This window comes from Onychomys torridus, chromosome 5 (assembly GCF_903995425.1).
Source record: "Onychomys torridus chromosome 5, mOncTor1.1, whole genome shotgun sequence".
Lineage (NCBI taxonomy): Eukaryota > Metazoa > Chordata > Mammalia > Rodentia > Cricetidae > Onychomys > Onychomys torridus.
The window spans coordinates 85,099,481-85,122,078 of record NC_050447.1 but is presented as its reverse complement, the minus strand read 5'-3'; the positions used below and the strand labels follow the sequence as shown (position 1 = coordinate 85,122,078).

At 43.3% G+C, this 22,598-nt stretch overlaps 1 protein-coding gene across 2 annotated transcripts in view; it reads left to right on the top strand.

Annotated features, from left to right (window-relative positions):
- The first annotated feature begins 19,551 nt into the window (after positions 1–19,551).
- The window catches only part of Mkx (mohawk homeobox), a 70,785-nt gene continuing 67,738 nt past the window's right edge, over positions 19,552–22,598 (top strand). Inside the window, exons 1-2 of one of the 2 annotated variants that reach the window (XM_036188725.1) lie at positions 19,552–20,413; positions 22,314–22,583. In XM_036188725.1, coding sequence (XP_036044618.1) covers positions 22,396–22,583 — 188 coding nt within the window. In that variant the 5' untranslated portion in view covers positions 19,552–20,413; positions 22,314–22,395. Of the gene's footprint in view, positions 20,414–20,553; positions 20,693–22,313; positions 22,584–22,598 lie in introns of those variants that run through there. The other variant, XM_036188726.1, reaches the window with a different exon arrangement.

Here is a 22,598-nt window from a genome sequence, read left to right as displayed (position 1 = left end):
TTCTCTGTACCAAAAACAATATCAGAAAACAGCCTTTCTCTCCCCTGCACAAACCCCAACCCCATCTGCAAGGAGAAGGCCTCGCGGGACATTGTTTTTCCTTGTTAAGAGGCCTTGGCTGACCTAGGCTGGAGGTAAGTTACTACGACTTTGCTATTTAAAGAGTGGTCCCTGACTGGTCCTTGGAATGATAACTGCAGGATCCCCATGACTCTTGGCAACAGCAGTGTGTCTGAGAGGAGTTTTGGTGAGGATCTAATGATGATGGTGTGCCAGAGACCTTGAACCAGACCAATAACTCATTGCAATAAACATTCTGTGGGTAAGGTAAGGCTGATTGGACAAAAGGGTGTACTGCATGACACACCACAGCACCCAGCACCACTAGGATGAATGAAGAGGTGTTGGAAAGATGAAGGAGTGACGTGGTATTTTTGTTTGTTAATGTTGTTTTGTTTTTCATTGATTTAGGGGGTCCTTTGGGGGTGCTGCAGGGGTGAAGGGAGGGTACAGAGGGACTGGGAAGTGAGGGGATCATGGTGCGTGATGTGAAACTCCCAAAGAATCAATGAAGAATTTTGTTATTAAAAAGAATGGTCCCTGAACCATCCTAAGAACTTGCTGGGGCCACAGACTCTCCAGTGAACCTCACGCACGATGAAATGGAGAGTATTGGGCATCCATCCTTCCACAGTGACATGAAGAAGCAAACACCCCTTCACCTTCAGCTCTTTCACTCTGGAAAATACTGAGCACCTAAATAAAATTCTTCTGCGTTTCAAAACTAGCAACCAAAACCTTAACCCGGAGGGAAACACAAATGAAAGATGTCTCAGAGTATGACCTTTTTCTTTTATGGGCCCAAAGCACCTGGGACTAGACTCATCGTTGGTTCTAAGAATGAAGAATGAGACTCGAGCAATAAATCCCAGCGACAAAACTTCACACCTGCAGAACCACTTAGGGGTCCCGCAGAGTCTGTGAAACGCTGATAAATAAAACTAGTAGTTTTGCTCTTTGAAGCACCCATTTTACTGAGCGTCTGCAACAAGGAGTGAGCATTTAATATTCTCACTGTACATTTGTCAGGTTCACTGAGTGCTATAATTTAAAGACTGAGCACTTATATTACAAAGGATAAATTGTTTTCTTTTCACCTCACATCTCATCTCGTAGTCCTACTGGGTTAACGCCATGAAATCCATGCTGTGGAGAACAGGAGGCCAGCCTCAGTATCACTGCAGTGTGAAAATACAAACTCGAAAGAAAATTTGAATGATGCCAGGATTAGAATATTTAAAGGCAGTGCAAACAACAAAAAACAAAAAGAAACAAACAAATAACAAAAAAAATCCAACTCTGGTCTCCATCAGAGACAGAGTCAACCTTGTCACAAGATCCAGCAGCAACCAAGGAAAAAAGGAGTCTCCTCCAATGAGGATTTGGAGTAAATGCAGAATGCATGAAATGGCCCCTTCAAAGGTGTTGACGACATGGAGCAGAATCCTATCACAGTTTGACTGTGGTCTTGACTAGATGTGAAAAGATAGATCTTGTAACATCTTAAGGCCCATTTCTACCTACAGTTCAATGAATAATCTCTGAATAAATAGTACTGACTACCGGGGTTGGAGATTTAGCTCAGTGGTAGAGTGCTTGCCTAGCAAGTGCAAGGTCCTGGGTTTTGGTCCTCAGCTCAGGGGGAAAAAAAAGAAAAACAAAAAGAAAAAGAGCAGCCAGGCGGTAGTGGTACACGCCTATAATCCCAGCACTTGGGAGGCAGAGGCAGGTGGATCTCTGTGAGTTCGAGGCCAGCCTGGTCTACAGAGCTAGTCCAGGGCAGGCTCCAAAGCTACAGAGAAACCCTGTCTTGAAAAACAAAACAAAAACAAACAAAACAGAACAAAAAAATAGTATTGACTACCAATACATGTTGTAGTGAAGGGCAACCTCCGCACATGGTTCCTTGCTATAGTCTAGGTTTTGACTGTCCCCCAATGACTCATGGTGGAAGGTGGCCAGCATGATGCTGCTGGGAGGTGGGAGCTAATGGAAGGTCTGCAGATCACTGGGGTGTGGACTTGAAGGGATGAGTAGGACTCCTGTACCCCTTCCCTCTCTGTCCTTCCCTCCCACTTCCATCTCTCCTCCCAACCATGCACCAAATACTTTGCTGTGCTATGCTCTCTGCTGTTAACCATCAACAGTCCCACCAGGGGTAAAACCATGGGTGTACCCAATCACAATCGGGAGTCTCTAAAGCCATGAGCCCAAAGAAAAGCTTTTCCTTTGTCAGTTGGCTATCCATGTATTTGTTGTAGTGAGGAAATGCTAAGTTATGAATTCTGTACTCCACCCATTTTCTACACTTTAGTTGGAATATTCAGAAAATTGGCAAGTATATTTCCTCTTTGGGAGAAAAAAAAGGTAGTGAGGTTCTTGGGACCCTTAATGACTGAAATTAGCAGAATTTTAGTGCATTTCCATTTCCTTCTTACAGTACATAAATCTTTACATACTTACGAGGTTAGTTTTCATTAGTTTGCATATGAAGTGTCTAAATCAAAGGTTTACTTAATTGTCTAAATCAAATAGGAAAGGACTAACCATACAGTTTCTTACCTGACAATGTGAAGGAGGCCAGCTGTCCCAGCTTGCCAAGAACTTAACATGCAAATGTTAGGGCTAACTTCAACAGTTTCGAATTATACCCAGTGCCTGTCTGTGCACCTCATGCATATGTGTCTGAGAGCATGTGAACATGAGTGCTCAAACATGCATTGACATGATTTTCTTTGGGTTTAACCTCAGAGATTAGACAAACAACTATTCAAATGTTAAGGCTTTTTCTAGTTTGTGGCCTGTACAATACACTATGCAAGGCAGTCAGTAATGAGATATTGAAAAATAAATTAAACACAGAAAACTCCAAAGTTCAATATCTGCATTGTTAAGTGAAAAGGGGAAATCACCAGATAGAAATGCCCTGCCCCAATGAACACACAGATCCATGATTCTTTTGAGACTGTGTTTCCCTCTCTGCCCTAGAAAGAACACTTTGCAGGAGGGACTCATCAGTGCAGACAAAAAGGAATTTTCACTTTCTTGTCAGTTCATTTTTCTAAATGTTCACAAGATTTCAGAATTGGCTTTGGGTGCTTCTTCAAAGGTACATGACTCTGAGTTTCTCAGCCTCTGACTTCCTTCTGTGTGGGGGCATTTGTGTGTGGGGTGTGTATATATATACACATGTGGCACACAAATGTTAGTCTTGTATAGACAAGGGCCAGACAACATGGGTGTCCTCCTCTATCACTATCCACCTTACCACTTTGAGACAGTCTCTCACTGATTGTGAAGTCTATTTTGGCTGGCCAGTGAGTCCCTGGGTCTGCCTGTCTCCACATTCAGTGCTGGGGTCACAGACACTGCAGCTGTACCCAGCTTCTTATATTGTGCCAGAGACTTAATTCAGGGCCTCGTGAAGACACACCAAGTGCTCTTACCCACAAAACCATTTCCTCAGGCCCTAGCCTACAACTTGTTCACCAAAAAATATTAAAAGCTCATTTATTACCCAGGACTTGACTGTGAATTTTTTTAGACTTAAGCAATGAGAATCCATGACTAGATAAACTTAAAAAAAAAAAAAAAAAGAAAAGAAACATTTCTACTCATGTATGTCATCATTTGAGCCAATAACTAAGTAAGCATATTAGGAAATCTTAAATATTTATGTTGCATTTCTAGTAAGACTATATTTCAGTGTAACCCAAAATCCCCATTTGATAAGAGAAAACTTTATTTTACAGAACAATGCCACCTATAAAAAGAGAAATTAGCAATCTCTAATGAAATCAACAACCTGAAGGTTATCAGTTAGTTTCACAGGATTGTCAACTTGTTTTAAAAGCAAAAATACAAGCATTGTGAAGAATCAAGCATTCCCCAACCTCCAAAGTCACACCAAAGATTTTTCTAGCAACAGAAGAGGGGTATACATGAACCTTGAAGAGAGCAGGGTTTTTTTTTTTTTTTTTTTGCACCCTGTCAAATTTGGTTCCACTTATGGGAACCATTAAATATTGGGTCTCCCACTGTGACAGACAATGAGATGGAAGCCATTCCCTGTGATGTGTCCTGCTAAAATGCTTAATATGAATGGAGCAAATTTTAGGTCTAACTTGTAGTGTGTAAAAAATAGAGGGGAAGTGAAAGAGTCAAATGGATGTAACAGAATGCATGAAAAGAAATGAAGAAGGGAATTATTCCAGTGGGTCATTGGTCTGGTCAATGCAGTAACTCTGTGTGTGATGGGAAAACCTTACAGATAATGCTGGCTTTCAAACACACAAAAAAACAGAGAAACAATCACCTTCAAAGTGTGGTGGAGAGACTAGCCATAAATGGCACTTGGGGAATAATTGAAGATTTTAAACATGGATGGACAACAAAGATAATTTTTTTCAAAACTTAGCTGACTTCAGACTTGGACCTGTAATCCCAGCACATGGGAGCCTGAGGCAAATTATCAGGAGTTTCAGGTCATCCTTAGCTACACAGTGAGTTCAAGGCCAGCCTGAGCTGTGTAAGGCCCTACCTCCATCTCTCCATAAAAAGCTTCATTTATGAAAGTGAAGATCGCTAATTTAGAAAAGTATTAATAAAATACCTGTGTTTTTATTTAAATCACCTGAAAGGATGATCAAAATCATATTAACAGATGATCCCTGGGTGGTGAGAAAAGAGTTTTACTTTCTTATTTTGCTTCCCTAATTTTCAGTTTTCTCACTAATACCATATGGTTCTTATAGCATTAAAAATACACAGACTTATTAAGAAACTAAAAGAATTCCAGGTTTGGGGTGGGAGCTCATTGGCATTAGATTTTTAGACCACTCTGTCACTGTAGCTGATGACTTCAGCCATTTTTAATGACTTACTTTAAACAGATTACTTTTAACAACCAGGTATGGCTGCTCTCACCTATAATCCCAGGACTGAGAAGGCAAAGGTTGTGAAACTGTGATCCTGGAGTTGTCTACCTAGTGTCAAGCCTTATGGGGCTACATGGTGAAAAAAAGCCAGTATACAAACATAAATGCATACTGCCTGGAATAGAGTGTCTACAGACTCTGCTGACTGTCTTCCCAAGGACACAAACCATCATTGCAGCAGTCAGAGAAAGTGCCCTGACCATTAATGTTACATCTTTTATGTTTATGTGTTGGCAAAATTCAAAAACAAATCTTGAAGTACATAATATCAAAAAATAAAATAAAATAAAATAAAATAAAATAAAATAAAATAAAATAAACTTTAAATGCTAGGAAATGTCCCTGAAGAAGTGCACAGACTGCAGCCAATTAGCGCTCGGCAAGACCAGAGGCTAACTTGAGCTGGTCCACCCTCTGGTCTGTGTTGGAGGCAGGAGCACAGAGAGCTGGCACAGCAGGAGTGAGTTCTGTTTCCAAGGAGACCAGTGGTCAGCACCCAGTCTCTGGAGTACCTCGAAGTCCTAGTAGGGAGCTCCAGCTTGGGCATATCAGCAGGTGGGGGGGAGGGGGGCAGGCCAGCACTTGACCTCCTCATGTCCATCACTGAAGTTATCATCTTCAAACAAACGTCCCTGCTTCTTTACTTAGCAGCTGTCTGACCTTGAGCTCAGATTCTTAACTGTGAAGTCTATGATCAGGCTGGGCCTCAGACATCCTTGTGAGTTTTAAACAAAGTGATATACAAGAAAACCCTGGGACTGTGCTTGGTGCCCAAAAGCTCCATGATATCAGCTCTCTCTGATGTCTATTCTCTCACATGCAAGGACTCATTCCTCAAGGACCTACTTGCTTCAAATTACAAGTCACCCATCAGCTTCCCTGCCTTTTCCAGAATGGAATCAATGTTTGGCAGCAGATGGCTTCATTCTTACTTATTCATTCTGAATTTTATTTGCTTAATTACTCTTTGAGGCAAGGTCTCACTGCTTAGCCCCAGCTGACTTTGAACTGGCTGTTTTCCTGTCTCAGCCTCCTGAGGTCTGGGATGACTGAAGTATGCAACTGCACCTGGCTCTGGTTGCTTCATGGCTATACAAGAAAAGCCAAAGCAATATGTGTAAGATACAGACCCCCTGTTATACAGCCCCCTCACGGCTAGGCAACCTTATAATGCTCACAAATGCTTTTATCTTCCAAATATCAGCTTAAGACCACAGCAACACCCGCGTCTTCTTAAGACCTGCCTTTGAGCAGAAATCTAACTTACAGATATTTAAAAACAAAACAAAAAGGACATAGAAAACACTCCTCATCTGCCCCCTTCAGGTAAAGATACATTTAACAAGAATTGCAAAAATAACTGTGTCCAGTTACTTAAAACTGTACCCATCGTTGTGAGAATTTGCTTCTGAAAATAACCTATACTAGCAACTGAAACTCCTTTTAACTCTTTTTTTAAAAAATGGGAATGCAACTTTCTATCCACTTTAAACTCTTCCAAAGAGTTTCAGTGAAATACTGGCCTTTTATATAAAAACACGGTTGTTCACTGGTTTAAAAGAGTTGACTGATATCAAGGGAGATTTAAAGGTGTAATTTTGCATGGTTTGTGGCTGGGGCTAAAAACTCTTAGTCAGAAACCCCATTCCTTATGGCAATCTATGTCCTATCTTGAAATGACTCTTAGGGATGACAACATTGTAAAGTTAAAAATGCATACTAGTAGCAGGGAAATATTAAAGTATAAAACTCACTGGAAAAAAATAAATTCAGAATTCATAACCAAATTCATAATATACCAATGCTGACAAAAATGCTTAAAATCATAATTTGTTAAGAGTTACAGAATATAAAGAAATATAAATTGCTACATCAAAAAGGTAGGGAGTATGAAAGTATAGAATATTGGTTGGTGTGTGTGTGTGTGTGTGTGTGTGTGTGTGTGTGTGTGTGTGTGGTTGTATGCACATGTGTATGCTTCTGGACATACTGGAATTCATGAAGTGGGCAGAGATCCATGTTAGCTTTCTTTCTCAAGAACACTCCACCTTATTTTTTGAGACAAGGTCTCTCACTGAACTTGAAACTCACCGATTCAGCAGGACTAGCTGACCAGCAAGCCCCAAAGATCCTTGAACTCCTCCTACACCACACTCCAAGTGCTGGAGTTACACACATGTGCACTATGCAGAGCTTTAATCCATGTTCTGGAGATCTGCACTCAGGTCCCCATGTTTGTGTATTTTTATGTGACATAACTTCTCATCTACTTGTTGGCCTGGTATAATTGTTATTAGATGTTTTATATAAGCTTCATGGTAACCACAAAACAAAAGCCTGTAGAAAATTTACAAGAGATGTCGGCACCGAAAACAAGCCTTTATAATCTGAACCTGGATTCTAATGTTTATATTATTATACCTTGATTTGGAAAAAGAACATGAAGCAATTAAATTGCATTGCCTTTACTAAAATAACCAAGTTGACAATGTTAACAGTTATTAGTATTCATTGACAATATTTTTGTAGGAGCAGGATATTTTTATATTAATGAATACGGAAATTTTAAGTCTATAGATAAACTATTTAATCTGTCTTGGGTTTGATGCTGTTCTTTCTTTCTTTTGCTCTGGGGCTTGAGCCCACAGCTTTGCACAAACTAGACAAGCATTCTACCATCCAGCTGTGCCTGCTCTCTATCTTTGAAAGGTTTTCTTCTCACCTGATTTAAAATGTTCATAAATAATAGTATGGTGTTATGCCTATTTACAAACAATTACTACAGGTTAGAGCAATAGTTTTACTAATAAAAGTGTGCAATCAAAGGGCTTGGTGGTCATTGCTCTAGAGTCATTTTTCTCAACTATGACTCAGGAAGTAGCCCTCTTATAGGGGTGTGCACCCTGCAGTCCAGAAAAGCTGAGTTTGGACGTGATAAGCTGAGACCTGGACCATGTCTTTCTGGTGGGTAGCCACTGCTTCCAGTGGCTCGTGGCCAGTCTGTGGAAAAGCACCAGGTGGCAGGCATTAGGTGCAGCTGTGAAATACCTACAGGCACATGCCAGCTGCCTCCTACAGAAACTGCCTTGTGCAAATACACACACACACACACACACACACACACACACACACACACACACACAGACACCCCTACCCCTGATGATTATCAGGGAAGACAATGTTTCCCAAAGGATGATTCTGCAATTATCCTACACCCTTTAAAAATGCAGGTTGTCCCAGAAAGATTTTACTGTCTTTCTAGGGTTTCAGTATGTGTTAACAGCCCTGGGACCGTTAGAGGCTGTACACTCACAGAAAGCCTTCAATGAGTTCGAGTTCAATTTACTAGTTAGAGGGGCAAATTTAATACAGGCGTACACATGCCAAAGTGCACGTGGCGGCAGTCAGAGGACAACTGGAAGGGGCTGTTTCCTCCATACAGATTCTGGGGACTGAACTCATGGGTGACCAAGGCCTTTTACCTGTGAGCCATCTCAGCAGCCCCAGATTTTTAAAACTGTGTCAATAAGCACTGTAACTATCAAATGTTTCATGCAAGCTCCATGGTAACCAAAAACAAACAAACAAACAAAACCAGTAATCTATTGGAAACTCGAAAGAGACCACAGTGTGTGTACTTGTGACTTAACACCATTCAGACCATTCAGAGGAAATGCTTCTGTATATTGTTTGCCTTCTACCCTCAAACTCAAGGATGCTCACACTCTAACCTTGAAAAGATTTGGGCTACACCACCAAGAACATTGGAAGGAAGCACTATTTCTAACAACAGAGAAAAGTTACTCAGTCGATGGAGAAACCCCTATGCACACAAAGTATAAACACAGCATAGGCTTGCCTCACACAACTCGGTTCCCATCCCACTGTCCATCCTTGGGGGGGGGGGGGGTTGAGTGCTGACATCATCTTTTTGTTTTTCCAGTGCATGGTTCTGAAGGGATGTAGCTAACCTTTGCAGGAGTTGTACCTGGCAACAAAAGAGCATCAGGTAATATTGAAGCTGGGGGTGTAGTTTAGTCATTAGAGTTCTAGCCTCAAGGCACAAAGCCATGGGAGTGCTTCCTAGCCTTACATAAACCAATCATGAACATGCCTATAAACCCAGTGCTCAGGAATATGCCTATAAACCCAGTGCTCATGAACATGCCTGTAATCCCAATACTCATGAACATGTCTGTAATCCCAGTACTCGTGAACATGTCTGTAATCCCAATACTCAGAAGGTAGAGGCAGGAGGATCAATGGCATCACCAGCTACAAAGCTTTTGAGGCCAGGTGGGGATACATGAGATCCTCTCCCCAAAAGAACATGATACAATTTAAAACATTACAAGTAAATCAATAAATATGCAAATCTAGAGAAGACATTCATGAGTCTGATACCAACACTATACACCAAAGCCAAGTGTTCTTAAGGCAAGTGTTGCAATAATTACATATGTGTAAAATATTTTAAATTTAAAGAAAAATTAAAGAAAAATTCACCATTACTTAAATTACATGTTCATTCTAATTTTCCTTTTCTTTTTTTAATTTTTGTGTGTCATTTCACAAATAATATATATAAAGATGGTTCTATTTTAAAATTCTTCATGTTTATTTTATTGTATATTCCTTGATGAAAATTTTTTTCTGATTTTGGACATTTTCTGGTTTCTAACACTTTGAAACACAAATCATGAGAGAATATTGTGTCTGATAACACAATTAATGATTTTTGCTGAACGAAAGATAAAAATATATTTCGTGATGTAAGTACATTATGAATTATTATTTATGTATTCCATCTTATTTCTCATCTAACGATTATAAGCCTAGCCACAAAATACCCAATACAAAATACCAATTTGTAACAACAAATTTATTTGTGTCTGAGATTTTTCTCAACAAAAATCTTAATTTCATATAGACTTTCCCCCAGCATAATGTTTTATTTGTTAAGACGCATTCTATTTAGCAGTATATTAGTTTGATATATAACTTGTAAATATTTAGGCACATGGTGTGTGTGGGTTTGGATTGTTTTCTTGCCTTGGCCTCCACAAATGTTAGCTACAGGCCCAAGACACAACAAACAAAACAGACGAAACAATGTTTGGAGGACCTTGAAGTTGATAGGACAGCTTGTAAACCTGGGCTTCTGCTTCAGAACAAGGCCACTTGCGACCAGGCTGTGTCTGCTCTTATAAGGCACCATCATCGAAGGATCTCTGGGGCCATTCCAAGGCATATTGTGTTTCATTTTCAGTAGGACATTCTCCACATTTGCAGGAACCTTGGCCTGGTCAGTGAATGATCTGGAGAGGGAGCACTCATAACTAAGGTGAAGTGTGGCTCTTGTTACCACAGAGTTGGAGCTGCACAAAGCTGTCCTGCGCCAGGTGATGACGAGATGCTACTGGCTCCTCACCTAGGCAATATGTCATCTGCAGAATGAACTGTGTTAGTGACTTTTCTGCTGTAAGCACAGAGCCCAAAGTCATGTATCTGCCCATTTAGCTGCCCCTAAGTTGGCAGCCAAGGTTTACAGCTTTTTCTTCTACCCCGTGTTTTATCAAAGGAGTAATGTAATTGAGTGACTGAACACACCAACTCTGGAACAGCCTGACTGAGTCCAAATCCCAGCTCCATTTACTTCCACTGTGGGCAATCCCATGCCCAAATGCACTCTCCTATCACATAGAAACTAATGGCTTCTTGCCTAATTGGTGGCCATGGGAATGTTATGAGTTACGTCCCTATATACATGTGTGGGCATACAGTCCCTGTTGTACATGTAAAACTGTGAGTTTTAAAAACATCCTTTATGGTGTTCCTTTTTATGAGAGTCTGGAAGAATGGTATCAGGACAGATGTCTTGGAGTGACGCCTCTGGGAATCCAAGCAGAAGTGGAGACATTTGGATATTGGAAAGTTCCCCTTATCCTAGACTTCAGGCCATTTCAATTGTCCATTAATTGGAGAAACACCTTTTCTTCTATCCAGAGTTCTCCCTTGTGCCTATGACACCAAAGCACACTTAAAAATCACCAGTGAAGATTAAAAAAAAAAAAAAATCCCTAGACAGTTGATGACTTTGGGTCACACTGTGACTTGACACTAGTATCTGCTGCTGCTCTGAGGGATTGTGGGGAAGCAGCCAGTCTCCCCATCCTGGGGACAAATGAAGTCTTCTCTCCACAAGCACCAAGAATTGTTTTACCACCATACAGACAAGTTTATGTAAACAATGCCTATCTCTGATCCTGCTCTCCCATGTCTTCACTGGTACAAGGGGTTTGTAGTAGTGAGGGGGGCCAGGAGAGGTAACATTTGGCACAGACCAGGGAAGGAGGAAGGAAAATCAGGACCTAAATTCAGAGCATTTCTTGTTACTATACTTTTTTTCCCCTTTTTTATTCTTTCAACGGAAGCTCTAAAAAAAATCTCTCTTGAAACCCAGAGGGTTTGGGCATAAAACTTGAAAAAGCCTGATGTAAGAAGTGAAAATACTGTTTTTCAATCAGGCTCAAATTTCTGAAATAATGTTCTCTTTTTGCATGTTTTTGGGAAGGATGTTGGTAATATGGTTACAAAATCTTTAGCAGACACATAAAATGGTCATTCTATCGTCTTCGAGTTCCCTCATGCCTGTGCACAGATGATTTATAGATTGAGCGGATTTAGGCAATCTTTATATCAGATACCCTAAACCTTTTGAGAGGAGGTTTGTTTTCCTGTGCTTTCCTAACGGGGTTGTAAGTGAGCCCACGACCATGTCTTTCCAATCAAATTCGATGTCCTTCTTGGCACGGGGGTTTTCATGCAGGTGCCCCATAAATAGTTATGATTGATTATTAAAAAACAGCAAAATATAGTTTAAATTTTTGTGGGTGCTTTTCTGTATTAGGACCTGATGAGTTGACCAGCCAGAAAACAGTAATTCCTAAAAATTAATCACCACCATCCACTTACAAAGATATAGCATTGCTGGGTGGTGGTGGCACATACCTTTAATCCAGCACTCAGGAGGCAGAGCCAGTTGGGTCTTTGTGAGTTTGAGACCAGCCTGGTCTACAGAGCAAGATCTAGGACAGGTACCAAAACTAGACAGAGAAACCCTGTCTTGAAAAACTAACTAACTAACTAACTAACTAACTAAATAAATAAATAAATAAATAAATAAATAGAACTTTAAAAATTTTTTTAAAAAAGCACTTTTCTTAAGCCCACCTTGGGCCACTAAGATCATCTTGGTACAAATACATTATTTAGAGCACTGACTAAATACTGTAAACACAAAGGAAGCCTCAAATATAGAAACTAAAATAAGATGTTTATTTGCCTCTCTTAGTAGCTGAAAGTTGAAAGACAGTGACTATTGCTCTCCTTTGAGCAAATTCCAAACCATCAGGAGCTGGAGAGATGGCTCATTAGTTAAGAGTACTCGCACTCTTGCAGAAGACACAGGGTTGATTACTAGTGTCCACATGGCAGTTCACAATCATCTCTAACTCCAGTTCCAGGGGATCCAATGCCATCTTCTGGCCTTTGATGGCACCAGACACATTCACATAATGTATATGCATACATCCAGGGAAAACACACACACACACACACACACACACACACACACACACACACACACCACTGCCTGTTTTGGCTCCTGGGAATTGCTTTTACATTTTTACATAGTTGCAAAAAATGGAAAGACAATATTTGTAGCATAGGAAGATTGCATAAAATTCAATCTTCAATGTCCATTTAAATAAAAACTTATTGGATTTATTGAAATATACCAACACTCCTTCCACTCATAGTCAAGAGTGACCAATGGCTACTTTTACACATAATGGCAAAGTTGAATAATACAACCAGTCTGTATGACCCCAATTACTGAACATTGACTATGCTGCACTTTACAGAAGTTGTCTGAACCCAGTTCCAAGTAGACCAGAAAGAAGGCTCTCACCCATGTGTTCCATTTGAAGTTTTGAGTTCCTTATATCTTTGATGATGCTGTTGTCAACTGGTAATGGTCATGGTCTTCTATGCACTGTATTTTTTCTTCTCAAAAATATATTGAAGCCAGTGCAACTTAAATGGGAACTATCTTTGTGATAGTTAATATTGGTTGTTGACTTAATAAGATCTAGAATCACCTAGAAGACAAGCTTCTGCCTGCTGTCAGGTAGTTTCTTCTATACAGGACAGGAATGCTGGACCCACAAAATCTCAACAATACAGTTGCCTAAATAAGACCCACACAATGATACCACCAGCTGACATGCCAGTGTGAAAGACTCCACACCTAGAGGGAGAGCTGCAGGCAATCAGAGCTTCTGAGAAAGAATCAGTCTTCTCCAGGGACAAGCCACCACAGGATAGCCAATCTCAAGTTGTTTAGCCCTAAACACACATATATATGGGCAACACTAAATGGAATCGGCAAATTGTGAAGTGTGTGTGTGTGTGTGTGTGTGTGTGTGTGTGTGTGTGTGTGTGTGTGTTTAGAAAGAGAGAAAGAAAAGAAAAAGAAGGAAGAGGAGGAGGAGAAAGGTCATGATTTGAAATGAAGTGATGGAGAGGAGGGAACACAGAAGGAGTTGGAGAGAAGGGAGGCATAATGGAAATGGTTAATACAGTGCTCATGAAATTCTCAAGAATAAAGAAGTTAAATTTAAATTAAAAAATAAGACAAATTCGGCAAGCAATGAACCACTGCTGCTCAGTTCAGTTTCAACTTTGTATGCACCAAGTCCAGAAAACAGAGCTGCCTGCTTTCAGTGTGTCTCCCACATCGACTGATATAATCAAGATAAACTAGTCATTATTGTATTTACTCTCTTTCTTTCTTTTTTCTTTCTCTCTCTTTCTTTTTTCTTTCTTTCCTTCTTTCCTCCTTCCTTCCTTCTTTCCTTCCTTCCTTTCTTTTGTTTTGCTTTTCAAAACACAATGTCTCTGCATAGCCCTGGTTGTCCTGGAACTCACTGTGTCTTGCCTTGAATTCAGAGATCCACCTGCCTCTGCCTCTTGAGTGCTGGGATTAAAGGCATGTGCCATCATGGCCTGGCAAGTGGGTTTTAATCTAGTTACTAGATTAAAATTCTAGTAGGAATTCTGTGCTATAAGACAAGAAGGACTACTCATACACCCCCTTTCCCTCCATCAACACAAAAGGAAGCCACTAGAAGTTTCTAGGCCAACTCAGTGGGAGAGAAATAACCTGTAAGCTGCACAGACTGATTCTGCTCACACCCACTTCACTGATGTTCTTATTCAGTTATTTCGTACAGAGATACTGGTGCAATTATAAAATGAAATCAGAGAGTATAGGTTGGGGCGTCCTATGTAATTTTGGCATATATTGAATTATATACAGAGAAATTAAAAATTTGAAATCTTGTTATCTGATGTCCATTAGGTTTCATGTTAGCCCTACTAGGCATGGGTCAATTTTGGCTATATTCATTACACTAATTTCTTCCTTTCTTTGTTCCTTCCTTCCTTCCTTCCTTCCTTCCTTCCTTCCTTCCTTTCTTTCTTTCTTTCTTTCTTTTCTCTTTTCCTTCCTCCCTTCCTCCCTCCCTTCTTCCTTTCCTTCCTTCTTTCTTTCTTCTTTTCCTTCCTTCCTGACTCACAAGATAGGGTTTGACTACATTCCCCAACCCTTAGGCTCAAGTAATCCTCCCAACTTGGTTTTCACAGTAGTCAGAACCATAAGCACAACCACTTTTGACATAAAGGAAAATTGTTTTGCAAACTGGAATGGTGTTCTCAAAATAATTTTATTGTTGGAGTGCTTCCAGGCCCCTGAAGAGCACCAGTCTAGCTATGTTTCCTGTGCACAGCAGGCACCCGAGCTGTAGTTCCGAGGTGCATTGGTATTGAGGGGTAGTGATCCTCTCCATCCTCCTTCAACCACCATGAAAGAGAACAGACACTCCACTTGGGCCTCGGATGGTTTAGTATTTGTATTGTTTAAAAATATGGCTACTTTTTAATTGCAGTGAAAAATACTTGCATTTTTAAAGGGACAGGGTAAATTTGACTCATAAAATATTATCACAGGTGTTTATCTTGCCAGGCATTGTGGTATATAGCTATAATCCAGCTCTCAGAAGGATGAAGCAGGAGGATCCTGGGTTTGAGGCCAACCTGGGTTACATAGTGAGATTCTGTCTTAAAATTTTTTTTAATTATTGAGGCTGGAGAAATGGCTCAGCAGTTAAAAGCTCTTGTTCTTGCAGAGACCCAGATTCAATTTCCAGCACCCATGGGGTGGCTAACAACCATCTGGTTGACTCTAGTCAAAGGGAATCTGACACCCTCTTCTGACCTCCTCAGGTACCAAGCATGCACTTGGTACACAGACAAACACATAGGCATGCGTACATATAAAATAATAAAAATAAATCTAAAATGGTAACAATAATAAAGCTTTTAATTAGCTGCTTTGTGTGAAGAAGAAAAGCTAATATCATGGAAAACTGAGCAAGGAGAAGGCAGCAGTTTACTCAATATTTGTACAAGCAATCCCATCTTACCCCCACATGGCTCACAGGGATCAATCATCCCTTGTTACTGAAAAGCTGAGTGTGGATGCCCCCGGCTCCCAGGAACATGCCACTGAAACTATTGTCCTGCTTCTGAGTCAATAAAAGATAAGCCCAAGGATCAGAACCACAACCAGGAAGTATGTCAGTGCTGTGTGTCCTCATATTACAGATGGTACAATATTGAAAGTCTTTAGAGCACAAGGTGGCTCTGAAAAATTGAAGATTAAACACACTAGAGCATCCTAGTCATTCTGTGATATCCCTCTGTCTTGTTAAATCAGCCTACACCTGGATAGGGAGATGTTCCACAAGCAGAAAAGTAACTTCAAGTAGAGGGAAATTTCCTATTATATTTATGGGCTAACCAGCTACTCAATTAAAAACTTTCAGCTGTCAATGTATGTCTCTCTATCTCACAAGACAATTAAGTTTCAGAAGAATTGAAAAGCCAAGTGTAAACACATTTTAACAGTGTTAAAAGGAAGTGTAGAGGGGCTGGAGAGATGGCACAGTGGTTAAGAGTGTATACTGCAGAAGGACCCAAATTCAGTTTCCAGCACCTATGTTGAGTGGCTCACAACCACTTGACCTCCAGCTACAGGGAGTACAATACTCTCTTCTGTCCTCCATGGGAATCCCTCATTCAAGTGGTATACATTCACTTAGATATACATACATACATACATACATACATACATACACACACACACACACACACACACACACACACACACACACACACTACATCTTTAAAAAACGGAAATGAAGAAAGAAAAATCTTCAGTAAGAGACAAAACCAAATAGCATAAAAAGAAAAACTGACATATGTGTGTCATGCTTAAACCTTCCAGAAGACAGAGACAAGGGTAAAGGTGGAACACCGACCTGGCAGAATATTTATTATATGTAACACACACACACACACACACACACACACACACACACACACACAAGCACAAGCTTTCTAAATCAATAAGTTGATTTAAAATGTCAAGGAGCTTATCCAGCCACAGTGCTCCTTGCCTGTAATTTTACAAGTAAGGAGGCTGAGGAAGGAGTTTCATGAGTTCAAAGCCAGCCTGTGCCACAAATAAAGTCAAAACACTTCTATGAACAATAATAATAAATAAGAACGTTAAGAAAAGGTTCTCAAACAATGAGACATTTTGCACTATCTGTCCAGGCAGATCGCAAACACTGAACTACAAATATTGCATATTATATGAGGAAAGGTGACCTCAGGGACGTCTGTGTATCATTGGGGTGGGATGAAGTAGGGTGGGAAAGAGACTTAAAATAAAGGAAAATTTGGAAATGTTGATCAATTTATAATAAAAAAAACAACATGTCTCCTTCAATTCTGCTGCCATGTGGCTATTTATAGAAAAAATGCTTAAGCATGAATAGGAAGAATAGGACACAAGGATGTGCAGTAATTTTATAAAGATGAAAACTGGAGCAGAAATGCTTGTGTGAGAATGACTGAATAGATTTCGGAGCATTATGCAACAGTTTAAAAGAATTTACAGCGACATATAGTGTATACAAAGTCTCTCTGACAATGACATCACTTAGTGAGAAGGGCAAGTGTTTTAGTTTAATGGCAAGCTATTGTGTTTAGCGTTGGTGTGAAAGTGTATGTTCTTGTATACAGCCTGGTCTCATTTGTTGACAAACTGAAAGAAAAGCTAGTGTATTTCTAATCCTGTATGTGAAGGCACTGAGAGAGGTCAAAAGGATGTGTATAGGGCAGTAACCACATTTTGGTGGGTCCTTTGAAGACTGCAAGGCCAAGGTGGACTTGGGAGGTCTGCTGCTCTGGGGAGTTCACATGTGGAAAAGGCCCCACTCTCCCAACCGCTGTGATTTAGGCCATTAAATTGGAAACACGCACAGACTTTGTGGGACACCTTTCAGAGTCTTCCCGTGTTCCCACCTTCCCCCACCGGACTGCTGTCCTAGAGCACCGACTTCCGGCCTCTACAGTCAACTCCCGCTAACTGTGAAGGGAGCCTGCTACACTTGGTATCTCAGAACACTTGAGCAGAATTGGAGTCTTTAGCACCATCTGCTCATTCTCTGCCGGTAAGAATTAAAGTGTAAACGTGAGTTTAAAAACACATTTTCCTCCCAAGCACTTTGACCAATGATGATTCTGAAAAGTCAAGATACCTTGGTAAATTATCAAAACACCAAAAGCCACACCAAAAGCCACACACAAAAAGCCACACCAAAAGCCACACACACTGTAAGGTGAAAATAACATATATCTATCATTATATCCTAAGTTAAAGAAAACAGATCAGAATTTTGCCTAATGTCCTTAAACATCTTTCTAGCTTCAAAATTACTTCCGCATTTTAAAAAACACCATAAAAATAGTGTAAGGCAAGTTTATGGATTTTTTTTTTTTTTTAAACTAGCTGAGGATCGAACTTGGGCCTTTTGCTTGCTAGGCAAGCACTCTACCACTGAGCTAAATCCCCAACCCCGGAAACATTATTATGATTTTACACTTTAGTAAATTCAGGCTAAACCAACATCAAGTTAACCAGACTAAGCTTAGGTCTCCGGTTTTCTGCCTCCTCGGCTGGGGGTTCGCCTCGGTCTCCTCCTTCCCTCCAGCAAAGGGCACCTCCTACACGTGTCTCACTCTCTCAACAGCTGCCTCAAACCGCAAGCGTGTTACACAGGGGATGACAGTGCAGCACTTCATAGAGTCCACGTAAAAATCCATTTAGGAAAAGGTGAAATTTCACATGATACAACAAAGGTGTCTGGGCTGTTGTGGAAGAAGACACGCTTCCCTCTCGCACACAGGCTGCGACCTGGAACGCTCTCTGTGAACTGTTCCGAAAACACTTTCATTTTTAACAAGGGCCCTCTACTGTCCCTCCATTGAAAAATAGATCCTAACCATTAAGTTTCAGTCCCAAAGGAGATGTGATAATTTTCAGTGACCTCACGTGAATCGAAGGGGTATGTGACATAAGTTTTGTTTTGCTTTGTTTTTTAATTCTGTATGTCTCATGGGAAAGGACTAACTTGCCAATGTATAGTGATGTCCTCTGGATTTTTTAATCCATGTAAATACATTGAAATACTAAAAAAAGAGAGAAAATCACAAAATTGCTTTGTTCTGTACTACAGTAGCATTACTGTAGCACACAGCTCCGTAAACCAGTAGAATATTATAAAATTACAATCACATTCGCGAAGGCTGCTTTCGCCAGGGAAGGGCAGCTGGCGAGAACGTCGGTCAGAAGGGAAGGTTGCAACTGAGTTCATCCCAGTGTCTACCGACCATCTTCATTCAGAAACGAAGGAAGAGAATGGACTCTTTCTACCTATGGATTGTCAGCTGTGCCTGCCTCTGTTGTGAAACTAGACCGCAGAAAAGCGGTGGTTGAAACTGTAAGATGTGCCCCTGCGGTTTAAGCCGCTGTGGTGGCCTCTGTAGACCAGAGCCTGTCCTCAACCTACTGCACAAGCGCAGCGCAAAAGACAGTGATGCAGCGCGACCAAGGAACATTATATAACAGAAATCTGGGAACAGCGCAAAATGCAATCAAACCATAGTGCGCATCTGCCTGGCGCGCAGAAATGAAAAGCCACTCTCCTTTCTGATTTAGATTGTGCCATGCTGGGTTTCCTCCCACTAATTGGGGAGATAGCAACTCTGAAGACCCTAGGGTGCTGTTAGCCCTGGAAATATCAGCTGTATTATATACGTTAGTCACTTCTAGACCACATAAAAGGAGGACTCTTAGGTGCGGATCAGCCCCGCATGGCCATCGTTAAGGGAGAAAGGTCCAAATGATGTTAATTCTGTCAGATTTTTAAAAATTTGCTTTAGCTCTTAAAGGAGATGGACAGTAGCAGGGCCCAGCCACCCGAGCAGGCGACTTGGTGCTCCACCTCGGGGACACTCTAAAACTGCCACAAATTCTGCTCAGTCTTCGGTGGATTACAAAGCACCGCTTGGAGCACTTAGTAGCCACTCTTTCTCCTTACTCCAGATGCCTTCAGGTTCCAACTGCAGGGTGCTTGTAGATACAGCCTCCCGGAGCTCGTCTCCTGCACTCCTGATTAGCGCAGCACGGGCACCTGAGCTTGCCTGGCCCCACCTCTGCCTTTCCGCATCCCCACCTCTTCAGTTCTTGTCCTGGGAAGCCTTTGCACGCTTGCCTGGCCTTGACCTCCACAGCCTGCACTTCGCTGGCCAGCCCAACCGCACCAAAAGGGATTCCCGGGTGCAAGAAGCTCTAACCTCCAGCTAATCAGAAGGGAAACACCCGGGGCGTCTCCGCGACCTTCTCGCGCCCTGCCATACATAGTGACATTTCCGGCACTGGGAGCAGCTAAGACACGGGATTTGCACCACAACCTCTGGAGCCCCAGGCTTCGGGCGGCTTCTTGGATTACTCCCCTGAGCGCGAAGGAAAAAGCCGGCTTTGCTCGGCGCTGCGAGGCAGGAGCAACGGGAGCGGCTCCGGGCTAGGAGAATGCTGCTGCCCGGGGCTCGGGGCGCGGCCAGCCGCAGCTTCTCCGCGAGGGGTTAACTGCAGCTCCTGCAGCCCGGCGGGCGCGATTGCTTCCTCTCCCACTGCCCGGGAACATGGATACCAGGCCCACGAGATGTTCGCGGGCTGGGCCAGGCAGTCAGGAAACATGAGAAGGCCTCGGTATTCCGGGTCCCGGGCCGCGCGCGCCCGTCTGGGTAAATAAAGCCGAGACGGCGGCGGTGGCGGCGGTGAGCTCCTCGTAGCCTGCGCTGAGAACATGCGGCGGGGATGGGAGTGTGCCTAGCCCCGAGGAGGGACAGTCAGCCGCTGGCTGCGGGCCCCGCGGCCACAGGTACGGCCCTGGGTCCCCTCCCCTGAGCGCCGAGCCCCAGGCTCGCCCAGACTGCGGCGCAGCTGCTCCCTAGCTCTCTGCACACCAGGGCTCTGCCCTCCCCTCCCCCACCCCTGTCTGAGGTCTAGTGGGGGACGCTCCCGAGTGTTGGTCAAGGCTGGAGGGAGGATCTGGGAAGCGGCTGGCAGCCCACCTGGCCGCCTTTGCTCTGCTTTCTAATTATCCGCGGGGCAGAGCCGCAGGGAGCGCGCTCCCCAGCACAGCTAGGAGAGAATCTGGGTAAGTGCAGATCACAAGAGCAGAGATGGGGTGTTGTGGACCTTTCACGGGAGCTAGGAAGAATTAGGAACCCTGGGTTTTAACTGCCTCCACGCCCCACGCCGACCCATTGTAATGGTTCGGAGCTCTCGGACATGTGCCAACCTCCTGCCACCGCGCCTGCAGTCGCAGACCTGGACCATGGCGGTGTTTGCAGTCTGTAGGAAAGGTCCTAGGTGGCAAACCTCGCCGTGGTTTTCCTGGGGAAAAGGCAATGTTGCGTCTAGGACTGGGCTGTGTGGGAAGAGGTGGAGTGTCTGGGGGAAGGATGCTTACACCAGCAAAGGAGCTGGATTGCCAACCGTTGGAACAGGGGGGCGCCGGGCTCACAAACTTGCTTTGACACTTATCGCCGAGACTGAGTGCGCACCCCGACCGTACCTGTCTGCGCAGAATTCAGCCCTAGGGCGCAACACAGCGGCCAGCAGAGGTCTGACTTCACTTTCCATACCAATATTGACGGTGACCGTCGCTTAGTCGCTGTGGCTTTTCCTAAATGTCGCGTGTGGCCGCCACTGCGGTGACTAGAGGGCGGGGCAGGGGGCGTTGGCGAGTGTAGGCGCTGCGCACTCAAGAAGCAGGATGTGTGCTTTGAAGTGGGTGCTGGTGGCGCTGTGTGAGCGGCTCAAAGTAGATCGAGCTACCGGGAGTTGCCAAGGGGGGAATCTGGCCGGTGGGCAGGGTCCGGATCTCGCGGCGATACAGCGGCTTTTCTACTGCCATGCGGCCTTGCTCCGGATGCCTGTACCTGATGGGCTGAGGCCTCCAGGCCCTCCGACTCCAGAGGTGAGCTGCGGGCTGTCCGGGGAGCCCAGCGGCCACTCTGAAAGGTGTGAGGGTTACTGCCTGCTGGGAGCCTTCAGGCTTCTGAAATGGGCTCAAATTCCTGAGGATTGTAATCCGCAGGAATCCATGACCTGGCGTCTTCGTTTTGAGCTCCCCAGGAAGATTGGAGATTTTGTGAGACATTTGTCCTAAGACCACTTAATTTTCAGGTTTGGAGCTTTACTAACCACTCTCGCTGTCATTATCTCAGCGGGAGACTTTAACCAAAAGAAGGGTCTCTGCCTGTGGTCCAGCATCTAGAAAACATGAACATCCCTTGACACCTAGGACGCACTGACTCGCCCTTGTGGATGCAATTATTCAGTTACCCCAAATCGTCTCCTCCTTCCAACCCCTCCTGATTACCCTAGAATTGGCTTTATTCTCTGTGTGGTGCTTAATGAACATGCCCCTTACTTACTTTGCTTGGCTGTGCTGTGTCTCTCTTAGAGACCGGAAAGTTCGTTTGGAAATTGATTTCTTTACCTCAGTAGGTAAATTATGTCTGTTCGAAGTTCCTGGAGTTTGTGGGAGCTTGATTGCCAGGAGGAGAAGGGCCGGGACCTGTCCCAGGGGTGCTGTGTGAGTGTGTAGGAAGCCAGGTGCTGAAGAAGGGCGTTCACTAGTCTACCAGCAGCAATACAGCCCTGCCTGCCCCTCAGCTCAGCAGTCCCGCAGCCCCCACCAAGTTCAGGGCTTCTGAGGTGCGGGAACCTGGGCACAGTCGGGAGTAACGTGATGCGCCTTGATCTTCTAGAACCCGAGCCCTGCTGCGGAGCTCCTGGCGGCCCGGCTCCGAGGCGCTGCGGCAAAGCCGCACATCCCTGCCAGCTGTCACCATGAACACCATCGTCTTCAACAAACTTGGGGGAGCCGTGCTTTTTGAGGACCGAGGCACCCCGGAGCGGGAACGTGGCAGCCGGCCATACGGTGGCGGACTGGACAATCCACACACACGCCCGGAGGTGGGCATTCCAGACGGCCCGCCCCTCAAGGACAACCTCGGCCTGAGACACCGGAGGACCGGGTAAGCTCAAGCTCT